General features: G+C 55.7%; 1 protein-coding gene across 3 annotated transcripts; it reads right to left on the reverse strand.

The window, feature by feature from the left end:
• Positions 1-663: 663 nt before the first annotated feature.
• Positions 664-12048, reverse strand: ACKR3 (atypical chemokine receptor 3). 3 transcript variants are annotated; one of them, XM_019445471.2, is made up of 3 exons: positions 11940-12048; positions 11599-11680; positions 664-2524 (listed from the first exon to the last, which is right to left on the reverse strand). In XM_019445471.2, exon 3 carries the CDS (start codon positions 2496-2498, stop codon positions 1410-1412), a length of 1089 nt encoding a protein of 362 aa, XP_019301016.1. In that variant the 5' UTR covers positions 2499-2524; positions 11599-11680; positions 11940-12048; the 3' UTR covers positions 664-1409. The 3 variants fall into 3 exon arrangements, with proteins under 3 accessions (XP_019301016.1, XP_019301017.1, XP_053759323.1); XM_019445472.2 differs by lacking the exon at positions 11599-11680 and having other exon boundaries at positions 11940-12046; XM_053903348.1 differs by lacking the exons at positions 11599-11680; positions 11940-12048 and adding an exon at positions 10714-10796.
• Positions 12049-14978: the final 2930 nt, after the last annotated feature.

Genomic DNA, 14978 nt, shown 5'->3' on the forward strand with positions numbered 1-14978 from the left:
TAAAAATTGGATGCTCAGAGGGGCTCCTGGGTGGCTCAGTCGGTTAAGCGTCAAACTTCAGCTCAGGTCATGATCTCACAGTCCGTGAGTTCATGCCCCACATCAGGCTCTGTGCTGACAGCTCGGAGCCTAGAGCCTGCTTCCGATTCTGTGTCTCCCTCTCTCTCTGCCCCTCCCCTGCTCACGCTCTGCCTCTCTTCCTCTCAAAAATAAATAAACATTAAAAAATTAAAAAAAAAAAAACTTCACAGGGAAGGGTCAATGGGCTATGTGACATGTGGCCCTGGGGGCACACACCAAGCCACACACAAAGTCCCGGGCCCTGGACAATTCTGGGCTGACGGCAGGCGAGAATCTTCCGGCACACACATGGCCTCGAAGGCTACACTGACCCAGCATCTCCTTTCCCGCAAATATACCACATGACATTAAAAAAAAAAAAAAAAAAGCACGAAATGTTTTTCCTTTTCTATCACCGCCTCCAAGCTGACCCCTTGGGTTTTACTTTATGGTAGCGTTCTTGTTTTAAACACGTCAGGCTGACGTAACATGCAGCACAGATGTGTCGTTATTACCACACACACACGCCACTTAAATGTCACACATGTTTTTAAAACTGAGACTCAAATGCCTTTTTAGGAAAAAAAAAAAAAACTTTATTAAAAAAAAAAATAACTTACAAACGGAGAGAACTTTCTGGAATAAGACCGCTCGCTTTGTGCACAGCGTCGCAGCCCGGGGCAGCTGTGCTTTGTTTCGCCTTTTTCACGTATTTTTACAACACCCATGAGATCACAGACTGCATGACAGAGTCGTTTTGTCGTTCCATACCCCAAAGCACCACACAGATATAAAACTATCGTAAATAAAGCCTTTCCGCCAAGACTGGCGTATATTTATATACTTATATATTTATAGATATATCCTTTCAAACCAGCTAACAATTAATGTCATCCTTAGTCAACACGGAAGTCAAACTAGTCTTCAAACTACCACGCTCTGAATACAAGTCAGCGTTGTGCCTCCCGTACGACATTTAAAATATATTTAAACTTTCAAATACGTTTATCAGGTACACCGATAGTGAGAAAATAAAGTCTTAAGATTTAAATACAAATCGCCATAGAAAACCTTCGGGGAGCACGGAAAGTCCTATGTTACACAAGTGCAGGCAAGCCCATCCCCGCGGCGGGCTTGGGCCAACAGGCCGGTCACAGCTGCGTGAGGAGACACCGCCAGGACGCACGGCCGCGTGCCAGCCGCCACGGCGGCCCATGGCACACGCTCCCCTCTTCCCGCCACTCGGGCGCCCGGCCCCGAAGCCCCCTGGCCGCGCGCTCGGGAAACGACGCATCCCGGTGCCGCGTGGAAAACGGGCACCTTCGGTCCCCGGGACCCCGCAGGGCGCGTCACTTGGTGTTCTGCTCCAAGGCCGAGTACTCCGTCTCAGACACTCTGGAGGCGTCGATGAGTTTGGTGAGGCCCGTTTTGGCCGAGTACTTAAAGATGAAGGCCTTCATCAGCTCGTACCTGTAGTTACGGTTGATGAAACTGTAGAGCACGGGGTTGACGCAGCAGTGCACCAGGGACAGGCACTGTGTGACGTGCAGGGCCGTGAACAGGAAGTTCTCCAGCTGGCAGGTGAAGGGCAGGTAGTGGAGGATGGAGAAGATGTCCAGGAGCACCACCACGTGGTAGGGGAGCCAGCACACGAGGAAGACCACCACGTAGGAGAAGATGATCTTGCGGCCCGTCTGCTTCTCCTGGTCGCCGGACGCCGAGATGGCTCGGGCCAGCAGGCAGTAGAAGACGGCGATGACGCAGGAGGGGACGGCGAAGCCCAGCACGACGGAGACCAGCTCCATGCTGATGAGCCACTCCTTGACGCTGTGCTCGGGGTAGAAGGAGCGGCAGTAGGTCTCGTTGTTGGACGCCGACGTGACGGTCTTCAGGTAGTAGGTGTCGGGCAGGGACACGCAGAAGGCCAGCAGCCACACCAGGGCACAGACGGTGCGGCGCACCGCCTTCTTCCTGCGGCTCGACGTGCCGGCGAAGTAGGTGAGGGACAGGTAGCGGTCCACGCTCATGCACGTCAGGAAGAAGATGCTGCCGAACAGGTTGATGGAGAAGATGAGGTGCGTGATCTTGCACGTGAGCTCCCCCATGGGCCACTGGTTGTGCTGCACGAGGCTGACCACCCAGACGGGGATGGTGACCACCACCCACAGGTCGGCGATGGCCAGGTTGAGGATGTAGCAGTGCGTGTCGTAGCCGGTGGTCTTGGCCTGGATGGTGACCCAGACCACCACGGAGTTGGCGATCATGCCGATCACGAAGATGAAGATGTGGACGAAGGCCAGCGTGTACAGCAGAAGGCTTTTGTTGGGCATGTGGGGGCACAGCACCGTGTCCACGACGATGCAGTCGCTGCCGTTGCACGGCCAGCTGACGTCGGAGAAGTTCCCCGGTTCCGAGTAGTCGAAGAGGTGCAGATCCATGGTGCCGAGGGCAGGAAGCAGACGGCCTACACAAAAACCACACAAAGAGAGATGGAGCGGAAGAGCGGCTTCGTTAGGGAACGCCGGAGCGCCAGCCCACGTGCTTTTCCGGCGCTCCGTAAGCTCGGCTGTCCCGCTCGGGCTCGGTGGCGGCTTCCCAAAGAAAGGACAAAAGCCAGCCGCCGTGACGGAGCTCTGCACCACCGCCAAGAAAAACCTACCCGGAATCTTAAGCCCACGTGGTGCTAAAGACAGCAAGGGTGGCCGCTGTCTCTGTCTTTTCACGGCTGTGTTCTCAAGACGTCAGCAGCCCGGCCGCGCCCATGGGGTGAAATCAACACAGCCCAGGGGCCAGCGAAGCGTCTGACAGCCCAGGCGACGCTGACGGCTCGCTCATTCTCCGCGGAGGACAGCGGAGCCGTTTTCCCCACGTCCCAAAGAATGGCAGAGTCGATCAGTCCCTGGCAATGCTGCATGACCAGGGTCCTGTGCTGGGGTCTTAATGACAGCGCTGCAGATTCCCTCCCCAGTGTGCATCAGAAGTGTGACTGACTCGGTGCTTCTGACCTTCCTGCAGCACGCGTGTGTGTCGGCCCGGGTCTCAGGCCGCCTTCGCCCCGCGGTCCTGACGACCATTCGGTACGCAACGTCCTGCAGCTCGGGCGCCTGGGTGCACCCCAAACCCGCACCCCCCGTCCCCGGCTGGGCCGCGCGCTTTTCAACTAAGGGCAACCAACCGGCTGTGTTCCCTTCTTTTATTTATCCAACTGCTTCGGGAGCGGCTTGTGCCAAGACCCGGAGCACAAAAGTCACCACCTGCCACGCTTCTGGGGGGCAGACACCTGTCTCCACCGTCTTCCCTGCTGACCTGGGGATCGTCACCATTTGCACATCCATAGAGGAATCCCGCTCCCAGGTACCACGGTGCCTAGACGTGATTTCTCCCAAAATGCACCCACCGTGAGAGCTGTCAGGGGCTGTCTTCTATGGGTGACCCCCCCCCCCCGCAAACCTGAGGGTGCTGAGATCCCTCCAGGACCCAGCCCCGGGACAGCAGCCCCACTGTGTGACCGTGGGAACAAGGGCGACCTGCTGAGAGCCACCTCACAGAGGAAGGTGTTTGTGCTTCCTTCCCGCATGTCACGGGTAATGACCCACCCCGAGTCGAGCCTCTGTGCCAAGTTCATTTACAGTGGACTCCAGGTCACCTAGGTGATCTCCCTGGAGGATGCACAGGTCAGTACTCAGGTGGCTACGCTCACGGTATGAGGACACACAGCCGGGAAAAGCACCCATCCCGAGACCAGACCTTCTTGGGTTGGAATCCTGACGCTCCCCTCATGGGCGGTTAACTTGAGACTAGTTAACCTGTCTTCCGCTGCACTGTCAGGGCACCAGAGCCATCGCGGAGTCACCCGGGCACCAAAGGGCCCAGTGCAGAGTCTAGCACATAGGGGACATGCTCTGCAAAAGTCCACCCCCGCCCCCTCCCAACCCTTTAGCAAAGGTCACAGCCTCCCTTAATTCTTGGTCCACGTTTGAAACTAACTCTTGCCGCCTAAGTAATTGCCCGTCCCTGCCTGGAAGGGAAGGCAAAGGTGCACAGAGATGGGCGGGGTGATAGGTTTACCTTCCAGATAAATGAACAGAGTCCCTGACAATGAGACATCCCACTGCCTCCCAGGACTGACTACTTCCTCAGCCTCGAACCCACAGCAGGTGGATCTCAGTTAGTGGAGATCACCAGCAGATTCCCGGGCACTTCTCCTCTGCGGGTTGAAAGTGCCCCTTGGTCCCCCCGTGTCCCTGCTGCTAAGGGGAGAAGGCTGGGCCCCCCGTGAAGTGCCCGCAGCCAGGAAGCCTGGTGGTCCTCGGAGCAGCCCACCAGGAGGGTCCCCGTGCCCTGCGACCACCAACTTGTGCAGGACCAGACCCACAGCAGAGGACGGCATCCCGGGAGACTCAGCACGACCAAGTTTCAGACAAAGAAACTCCTCGCGTGACCAGACTCCGGACCACCTTGTCTTAAGAGGCAGCTCGAGGACCCCCACGGGACACGGGGCAGCAGAAGAGACAGGGGTCCCTGACCCACTGGGTTGGCCTTAGGGTGGACAGCCAGCCCCAGACCGTGCCTTGAGGCCACTATTGCCACGTCCCCCTGGCCACTAACTTGCCCGGGACTGATCCTCTCCACCCTGACCCCTGAAGCCCCCGATTCCAGAACAGAACAAAGCAAGGATTTCAGCTTTGCTTCCTTCCTGGTTCCAAGGCGGTGACCCCTTCTCCCCCCATTTCCCTAAAATGAAACACATTCTGCAGCACGGCCTAGTTTATAAGGTGCTTTCGCCTCATGACCTCATCTGACCCCAGAGTCCCTGCAGAGCAGAGGACCCCTGCTGGAGGGCAGAGGAGGGCGGGAGCCGGTGGGGCTCCCTCCTCCACCTTCACCGCTACAGCCCTGCAGGGCCTCAGCAGACACGCCCCGGAGCCCCAGATCTGGACTGTCGGCGGGGGCCAGAAAGGAAGGAATGCGCCCCAGCCTTTGTCACCGTGACTGGGTCCAAGCCCCCCCACCTCTCTGCTCACCACAAGGAGACAGTGGGCTCCCGTGCCGTCCAGTGGACAGGCGCTGGGCACTATTCAGCGTGCACAGCCATACCACACAGGGCGGGAGCGTATGAGAAGCCACCTGCCTCTCATGCCCTGCTCTTTTGGACCCTCTGGGGCTCCTGCCAACCGTCGCTGTTCCCAGAGCTTGAGTTGTGGCCAGAGAGAGTGCGGGCCCCATCCCGGGTTTTTCCGCCTCTGCCCTCTGAGCAATGAAAACCTGTTGTAGCGATCACGGGTCCTCCTAGGCCCTCGTGGGGTACACTACCCAATCCACGTGTCCTCTCCCTGTGGCTGAGGGGACACAGTAGGGCTCTTCCAGCAAGGGTTGATGGGCTGAAGGGCACAGCAGAGGCTTCGAGGCCCCTGGCTAGAGCGAGAAAGCCAGCTGGCCCGTCCATCACCGATCATCCACCACCACTCGGCCCAGGAGCTGAAGGCGGGGCCTGTGCCCTGACCACCCGCCTCCGGGGCACCCGCCTCCCAGGCACCCCCTCCCAGGGCAGGAGGCCCCAGCGGTCAAGAGAAGCAGGGAAGCACAGCGAGGAGATGAGACCAACTAGGAATCAAGCCTTCCACGAATCTAAACGGGGCCTAAGGAGAGTAAAAGGCCTCACCACAGCTTAGCCTCTGGTCATGCGGGTATCTTCCGTGCATTTGGCTTTGGAAACAATCAAGGGCCGTTTCCAGAAGAGAATATGATCTGACAAAGACAGTCTGCATTTTCTGTCAAATGCTGTCCCCCGCAAGGCCTGATGACAAAGCTCCCGGCAAAATCTGAGGGTGGAGAGGGCCGGGGAGGGGGGGTGCTGATGAACTACAGGGGCCACTTTAACGCCCAGCGTGTCCCACACCAGCTCCTCAGCTGCCCTCCAGCAAAAGCTGGAGGTCACCTCGGCCGGTACACAGACAGACAGACTGCATTCCGCATGAACCCCGGAGGATGTGCGCTCCCCGTCTAAGCATCAGGCCTCTGAGCCAGTCTCTGGTCTGTCCGTGCTGGGAGGCAGCGGAGGTCTGATGACACCCGGACCTGCAGGAGACCCCTCATCCCACCGGGACCAGTCACCTTCTGCTGTGCACAAACCAGCAAGTCCTTTCCCGCCAGCGTGGGGGCCAGAGCTTGGGAAAAACTCCCAGGGCCAGTCAAACCTGCACACTGCCCGCCTCCCTGCGGACTCAGAGCCCCGAGGCCGGAGGGTGAGACCCACTTCGACACCTAGGTTCACACGTTGCTCCTCTCGAAAGATTCAGGAGTCCCCAACTGCACGAGCAAGCATGTTTACTGAAGCACTATTTGTTAGCGAGAAAATTGGAGACAGCGTGGATGTCCATCAGCAAGGGCTGGTTTGTCAAAGCGTCCACCTTCTGAAATATAACATAGCTCTAAGAAAAACGAAAGGGACCCTCCTTTAGGAACACGGAAAGTTACAAGGTAGCCCAAGTGAAGGCGACGTGCCTGTGCCTACGCGTCGCATAATCTCATTTGCGTCCCATAATCTCATTTACGTAAAACAGGAGCAAAAGGTGGGTGTGTCTTTATATGCAAATACACGTGCACAAAGGCCACAGAAAAAAGATCTGGGATAAGTATAAAACTTTGGCAGGCAGCACAGGGGGAGGGGAACGGAGGGGGGATTGTCGATTTGACTCTCTAAACTTCTGTGCCACTTGAAATTTGACCTCGAGAATTATGTACATTCAGGAATGTTCCACAGACCAGTAAAGGCTCCCTTCCCATTCTCCTGGACCACGGAGACCCCACTGACAACAAAAAGCCGGACTTTTCACTGTACGTCCCCTTGTCCCCAGCACTCACTGAGTCTTAACTGACCGCTCCTCTCCCCTGGGGTCACTTTCTATGGACCCTTGGGGGTCACCTGTCCCACACCTGTACTCAGGGACCATCACACTTCTGCCATTTCCCTATGGCTGCGGAGGACCCGGTGTCTGTCTGGGCCTCCCCACCGGCCTGGGGTCTGCAAAGGGCCTCATCCACCACTCCTCTTCGCTAGTGGTGGAAAGGTTCCTCTTTGTCGATCGGAGGACTTTTCTGGGAGATGAGCCTCTCCTATCTCAGGCTTATTATTCATCAACCAAGTATCCCAGACAACGAGTGAACTACAGCCAAGTGGCCCGAGGCATTCGTCTGGATCCAAATGGTCCTCCTGAGCTCACCCGGTGAGCTGGGGGGTCAAGCCAGAATTAGAAGTCCCCGGGGTTAGTAGGCAAGGGGTGGCAGTCAGCCTGCAGTAAACATGTCCTCTCCTTGGCCGAAAGTCAGTTCCTCCACGACGGAGACTGCCAAGTGTTCCGGCAACCGGCTGGCGTTCGCCAAAACTGCCTCCTGTGTGTTTGCAAATTCCCGTCCCAGACCAGGAAGACTCTTCCCGACCCACCCCTTGGCTGCTCCTGTCCCAATGAACGCATCCCGCTTCTCCCTCCTCGTCCGCCACCCAGGCCACAGGTCTCCGTTCTGTGTCACTGCGTTCACTTCTCTCCACATTCTTCCTGCCCAAGTCCCGCACCCCGACGACGTCTTCACCTTTTTCCACCACGGCCAGCAAATGCAGGGGCTCAATGCACTCACGGTCAGTAAGTCAGCGGGGTTCAGCAGGCTCCGCCACGCCCAGTGATGCGACGCCATCCCTGGGAATGGGAGTCCAGAAGATTCTGAGGCCCTCATCGAACTGAGACAAACATCAACGCTGTCCAGGCCCCCAAATCTTTGTGGAGCCTCCTCTGCAAGGGGCAGTGCTCTGGGGCATAACAGACCAGAATCACCACGCCCCGCCCCCCAAGAACTTGCCAGTAACTGAGATGGGTAGCAAGGTGCGGGATTTCCCCTCAAGTGGCTTATGGGGGCCTTCAAGGAGAGGGAAGGCGTGTACCAATGAGGCACCACGAAGAGCATCACTCAATTTGGCTGAGGCCACCCTCCCCGCACGCGAAAGCTAGCGCAAGACTCCGTCTGGGGCAGGGGTGCAGGGAGCGAGGGGGTCAGGCTGGGCCAGTCCACCAGGAGCCACAGGGGTTTTGAGCAAGGGAGTGGCTTGGGGCAGAAAAGGCTTTGAGGGCAGGGGTGCCACAAAGCCGGGAGAAGGCGCACAGCCGGGTGCTCTGGTGGCCGGGGGCAAACAGGCGGGGAGGAAGGCGCTCCCCGAAGTCCCCAGTGGTGCAGGTACGATTTCACAGGCCAGGCCAGGGCTGGGAGGCAGCAGCTCGGACCCTAAGGGGGGCCCTCCAGGCCTCGGGGCTCTTTGGGAGACCTCTGCCTACGGGTGACCTTTTTTATTGGCTTTCTGCAATTTGGGATCTGTGTCCCCCAGGACAGAATTTCACAGAGCAAGTCCGCGACGTCCAGATCCTATCACCCTGTTCAGCCTCCCTCTCTGCTGAACCTCCACAAACCGAGGCCAGGCCAAGGGACCAGATGATCTCGGTTTGTGGCTCAACATCAGCTCTCTTCCCTTTCGCAACTTTTCCAGAGACTTCATCCAGCGGGAGCTGTGCTCTGGCCTCCTTGCCAAAGTCCCCCCCCCACCCCACCTTCCCGCACAGCCGGCACGCGGTCCGCTAAGGAGAACCCGCACTACCTCTAAAAACGTGAGGCAACGGCCCAGCGCTGAGGTTTGGGTTTTGTTTGCCCCTCGGTTTTGGTGTTTTTACCGATGCTGCATTACTACAACGGGGCAGTCCAGGAAAGCTCCGGCCCTGGCAGGCTCCCCGCGGCCATCTGCGAGGGCTGACAACAGACTGGGGACTGGTGGGTCCCCCAGTGCCAGGCAAACAAAAATAATGCTGTCTTGACTGCCCGTTCAGTCTCAGACGGATACTTACTTTACACACGTAAGGGGCTGCTCTACGTCAGCAGGAAACTCAAAGGTCATAAAGAGAGAGTCAAGGAGAAAGAAAGCTTCCTACCCTGATTCAGATCTAGGCCACCTACCCCTGGCGGGGGGGAGGGGGGGGGGTCCTCACCATGCTTCCTGTTAACACGCGGGGTGGGGTATCTTCATCCACCTTTAAGCATTTGGGGGAGAAAACGAACCCCCACATCCAGAAAGCCCATCTGGTCTATTGTGCTCAGCTGCCCACAGGGGAACAGGGCTGTGCCCAGAAGGGCAGATCCAGAGAGCCCCACGTCACAAAGGCTGCCGTCTGGGTTGGCCGGGTGTAACCAGAGCCTTAGTTCCCACCCAGCTCAGGACCTGGACGAGGCAGTGGGAGGTCAGCCAGGCCCTCGGCCAGACACAATAGGGTTCCCAGGAGAAGGCGACTCAGTCTTAAGGCTCTGCTAATAAAACTCAGGGAAGATCCCCACAAAGGTATCTGTTACAGCAAGAAAATTGGAAGACGCTGTCTGTCTGGCCGACACGGTCCCCCACGCTGCCCACTGCCCTTTGATCTGTCCCTGGCCAACAGCTGTCCAAAGTCACCACTGAGATACTCAAGTCCCTCTACCCTTCAAGAAATCCATCAAGTGTTCGAAATCAGACAATCCCCTCTTTTGTTCCTTTCCTATTCTTCTCTCTCTCTCTCTCTTTATCTCCACTTGCTTGTTTTTACTTTAATAGAAAATGTGTGTCCCAGGGCTCTGATTTTCCAGACGTGAGAAACACTGGACGTGACCCAGCCTCCGGGTTTCTTTCTACGCTCTACCCATGTGCAGGAAACTCAACGAGAAGGCGTTCTGACACCATTCTTGTTCCGAAAAGGAAAACTAAGTTCAAACGCTGTGCTTTCCAGTTCCAAATTCCATTTGTGCCCTGCAAAACCACGGAGAGAAAGCTAAAGTCCTCAAGTCCTGAAGGGTTTTTTTCCCCAGCTCGGTTTTACTCTTAGGGTTTCTAGAGTGTCCGTCCGCCAGCCTCAGGTCCGAGTAACCTCAGCCAGCTCCCACATGCCTCCCCGAAAACAGAAACCCCTCTGCCCCGATGATCACACAAAAAGCCACTGTTCCTGATGAAGTAGGTTTTTTTGTTTGGGTTTTTTTTTTTTTTTTTTTCCAATCCAGAAAGCCTATACTTTGCCTGTTCTGGGTCTGATTAGAAACCATAATACCTTCTCAACTCTCCCAGGACTCGCCGTTAATAAGGGAAAAACTCACCTCCAAAGTCCTGACTCAGTTAAGCACCGTCATGCTGCCTTGGCCACACTTTCTGGAACTTTTTTAAAACTATGACTGCAATGCATGCCCCTCTAAAAAACCAGACAGGCAGCAAAACACAGGCGTTTCTCAATTTTCTTTCGCCCTTCCACCCCACCCCCACCCCCACCCCCCCAGCCCCAGGAGGCTGTGTGGCATCCAGCTCCCGCACATTCAAGTGTGCATGGCCAGAGACCCGGAGAAAAAGAGCAAATTGTTCCCAAGCTAGAGCGCCTATGTGCAACTTTGCTTTAGAGAAAGGCTCTGCATCTGGGGAAGCTTGCTCCTGACGAAAGGACAGGCAGTTTATCCATTTAAAAATCTATAGAAAGTTAAGCACAGACCCCAGCAGCCTGCCCTCTCTTTTCTAGGCAAGGCTATTCGACCTCCACATTTTCCTGGAATAAATAAAAGGACACAAAGGCAGCATCTGCGTTCAAAAAGAAAAGAAAAAGTTACCACATTGAGACTTTGCAGAATGAAGTTTCAGGGGATGTCAGCTCACCGAATCCCTTCAAAGAGCCATAAACCATGTCAGGGGGGCCCTCTGCCACTCCTGGAAAACCTAGTGATCCTGTTGTGAGCAAGTGAATTGGGGGGGGGGGGGTGGAGAAAGAAGAAAGAAAAAAGAAAAGAAAAAGGAAAGGAAAAGGAAAGGAAAGGAAAGGAAAGAAAGGAAAGGAAAAGAAAGGAAAGGAAGAAGAGAAGAGGAAAGAAAAAAGAGGAGGAGAGAAGAAAAAGAAAAGGAGGGGAGGGAGACAGCCAGTCTGACTTTTACAACTTCTCATTCTCTCTGGAAGTTACAAGTCTTGGCTAACCACCCACCCCTTGACCTCACTCCAAAGTTCTGCCTGCCAGTCACCCCTTGAATCTTTATGCAAGCTAACAATATAGAACAGCACTCATGTTTTACCCGAAGGGTACATTTAAACGACAAAATCCTAGACTTTTGTGTGTGTGTTTATTGTTCTTTAGTTGAAGTGGGACTTACCTTCCGAGAGCACGGTACCTACTCAGATTAGATCAGCAAGGATGCAATCAAGACACCAGAAGACCGGGCTGCATTTAACATTCACCCTCCCAGCTTCCCCGCTTACAGGATCTGGTAATCCCCCAAAGCACCGAACTCGAGCACGTTCTGGAATCCCACAGTTCAGTGCTTCACTTGAGGATGCCTCTTAATAAAGTGTACGTCTTTCTGGAACTACAGATTTCCTGCCAATTCTATTTCCCCACTGGTATCCCGGCACGAGAGAGGTTAAGCGATGGTGCCAGGCTGTTCCCTATGCCAACTCGGAGCCAGCCGAGCGGACGGTCTGCATTCTTGCTAAGCTCTCCACTTACCCGAGCTTCAACACCCACAGCAGCAAATCAACACCAGATTCCTAAAGCCAACACACCCACGGAGCGCGCCGTCCACCAGTGCCTGAGGGAAAACGGCCCTTTTTACTTTCTGCAGCCCAAAGGTGAAGCCCCACGTTAGCACCGCGCGTTGCAAAAAAAGCAGCCCGTGCAGCATGCAGCCCGTGCTTTCGGAGACCAGACCTGCACGCCCCGGGCAACCGTCAGTCACAGCGATGCAAAGAGAGTCCTCGGTAAAAAGACCGCTCGGCTGAAGAGCAGAAACCCTGCCCGCCTTGCTTCCCTTCCTCTCCCGGCAGGGCTGCCGCGAGCAGCTGCCTTACCTCCGGGCTGGGCTCCGGCTCACGGCTCCCCGCGCTCACCGCCTCCGGGCCGAGCAGTTTGCAGGACTGAGCTCGCCGGCTGCGGACCTGCGTTATATACACTGCAGGAAGGCGCCTCTAGGTGGCAGCTTTGTAACCCGCATCTCCCTCCCTCCCTCCCGGCGCGCGCGCCGCCCCCTCCTGACACACACACGTGCAGGGACACACACACGCACGCCGACACGCACACACACGCGCATGCACGCAGGCACGCGCGCACACCCTTCTCGTAACCCGCCCCGCCCATCTCGGGCGCAGCTCTCCCACCCCCTCCGGCGCACTCCTGGGAAACCCCAGCCGTCCTTGACTTGCAAAGTCTAAGGAGGCCACAAGGTCCGGACCCCACGGGGAAACATATGTCAGCAAAAGGAAAACTGCAAAGACACCCCAGCGCTTTGCAAAATCGTCAAATATTTATCTGGTCTCAGGTATATCTTTAATAATCCCATTACCACCAAGAGTTCCTCTGAATGCCTCTTGGCCCTAGGGAAGACTTTGTTCCCAAGACAAATTGCTCTGACCTTCTGAACTTCGGTGTTGATTTATTTGGCCTGGGTTTTCTTTGTTAATTCCTCCAAAACAGAAGTAACAGTTTGGGTATGAGCAATTAATCAGCACCATTTTCTGTGCCCCGGGAGTGGGGGAAAGGGCTTTTGAAATAGATTTTAAGAATTTATTCGGATAGTTTTGTCTGTGAAGGATTTTAGGTCCAGAGTCCTTGAAACTCTAAGCAAAATGGTGTTCCCGAGTGCCTACCCAGTGCCAGACACACATTAGGGGTATAATAAATGTCTTCTGATAAGGTCTTTTTCTGAAGTGAGTTTAGCAAGTGCTTTATTATGATTACTGAAATCCGCATTCTCATCAAAAAGCGTAGAGCTTAAGTTATGCCCATGGGGAATTCAACCGAAGAAAAACCAACCATTGAACAAGGACGTAAACTTTCACTTTTAAAACCATGCTCACTGAGCTTTTTTCCCCCTAATGTGCAACAGCATGTGACTTTTGGTTTGCTTTCTGCTTCTTGTGGGGTTCCCTAAGGGCACGTATGCGTGGAGGCACCCGCGTGTTCCCCCTTTCTCCCCAGCTAAAACTTTTTGCCATTCTTTTTATACTTCTCCCTAAAAATAACAGCAGACAGCCCAACGCTGCGCCTGGAGAATCGGAAAGGTCAAACTCTCCCGTGGCGACAAGGCCCTGGTGTGGAGAAAGCCCTTAACAAAAGAAATCCTCTTTTCAGATAAAAGCTTCCCATTTTCCTCCGGTGCCAGAACTCCAAACGCGAGGGCCAAGCGCACACCTGCTCCCCGCCGCCGGCCCCGCCTCCCCCCACCAGCGTCCCCACCCCCACCCCGGGATCGCGGAGGGCGTCGGCCCGCCCCTTCCCGCCCCGTCCCGGCTGGGTCCCCCTGTCGCCTGGGGACCCAAACTCCACCTCCAGGCGCCTGGGGACAAAGCTGTGGTAAAGGCAACTGCGGGCAGCTCTGGGTGCGCACGCCCAGGATCGAGGGCAGACTGCAAGAATACTTTTTCCTAACTTTCCCATCCTGGTTTCTTCTTGTGCGTGACCCTGTGTCTGAGCCGCATGGGAATGTAAGCACCGGCCAGCGAGCAGAGGTCTCCTCTGTGACACTGACGCACACCGCTTCACTGTGTATCTCCCTGAACTTGAGATATCGACTTTGGAGGACGCCTTTCTCCTTAGGGAGGCTCCAGGGTCCTGGCGCAAGAGCTAAGCACAGGGTGGGCTGGAATCGGCTGTGAATTGCGCGTGCTGTCTCTAAAAGAAAATATGCACTGGTGAGAAACGTGCCGCAGGATGCAGTCGCTAACGTGAGGGGAGGAAAAAGCAAAGTCGTTGTTAAAATTAAAAAAAAAAAAAAAAAGAACCCTCCTGGGTACAGAAGGTGGGGCCCGCACTCCCCTCCCCACGGCGGGGTGGGGATGCAGGAAGCTCGCCCCCACCTGCTGGGGTGCAGAGGGCTGCTGGGCCAGGGGTACCCGGGATCCCCCCCTCCACCCCCGCCACCGTGGCTGGGCTGCGCGGGCCCTGCCACCAATTCTGGAGGCACTGCCTTGAAAGGGAACCAGATTCCAGCGTCCCAGGCCCTCAAATGTCTCTGGGAACCCTCCCAAGGTCTGCCCCAGCTTTGTGGAAAGATCCCTTTGGAAGGGAGGGTCACACTTCATGGTTAACTTGGTAGCGGTGGGTTTGGTTACCCCCAATGGGAGCGTCTGAGCAGGCAGGAATGGGCGTCTGTCCTTAAAATTGTCCCAGCTGCCTCAGGACTCAGTTCTAGTTGGAAAGGGTGGTGAAGGGGTTTTCAGCCCAGCTCTGGGCTCTTTCCCTGTGTATAATATGAACCTGAGATGTTAGACTCCACAGAGCAGACTCTCCCCTCTGACTTAATTTGCCTGCGGATAAAATAAATCTAATAGATCCTTCTACTCTTGCTGGGCTCTGGAAGCCTGAACCCGCTCGCTGCCTGAAACCCCATCTGAGCCTTGGTAGGCTGGGTCCGGGCTCCTCCCGAACACAGTTACAATAGAATCAGCCTGGACTCTGGTGGCCCCAGAGACGCTCAACGGCATGGTGGGCCTGAAGACAAGGCTGACTTTGCCTAACGGCGGTCTACACTCCAGCCTGAAGACTGTCACACAAGGCGTTGCAGATCCCTGGAGTCATGCCCCTGGAAGAAGCTTCATGCTCTAGTGCCTTGGCCTGGTGAGAGTCGTCTCAGCTGGCACTGGACGTGCCCCCTGAACATCGGACGCAAGGCCCTTCTGTGGGGGAAGGGCCTAGAAGCAAAGACAGAGCCCCACACCCAAGGAGGTAGGGTCCCCAGCCTGGGCTCTGTCCAGACAGGTCTGACTTGGAGCCCCGACTGACACACCGTGTCTCCTTAGGCAGCTTAGCCTTTTTGAACATGAGGTTCCTATCTTCCAAGTAAGTATAGCAGACCCTTCTTGTCAGGATTAAATGAAAGGACGCGTATTAGA

This window comes from Panthera pardus, unplaced genomic scaffold (genome assembly GCF_024362965.1).
Source record: "Panthera pardus isolate Hobbes unplaced genomic scaffold, ASM2436296v1 HiC_scaffold_10, whole genome shotgun sequence".
Lineage (NCBI taxonomy): Eukaryota > Metazoa > Chordata > Mammalia > Carnivora > Felidae > Panthera > Panthera pardus.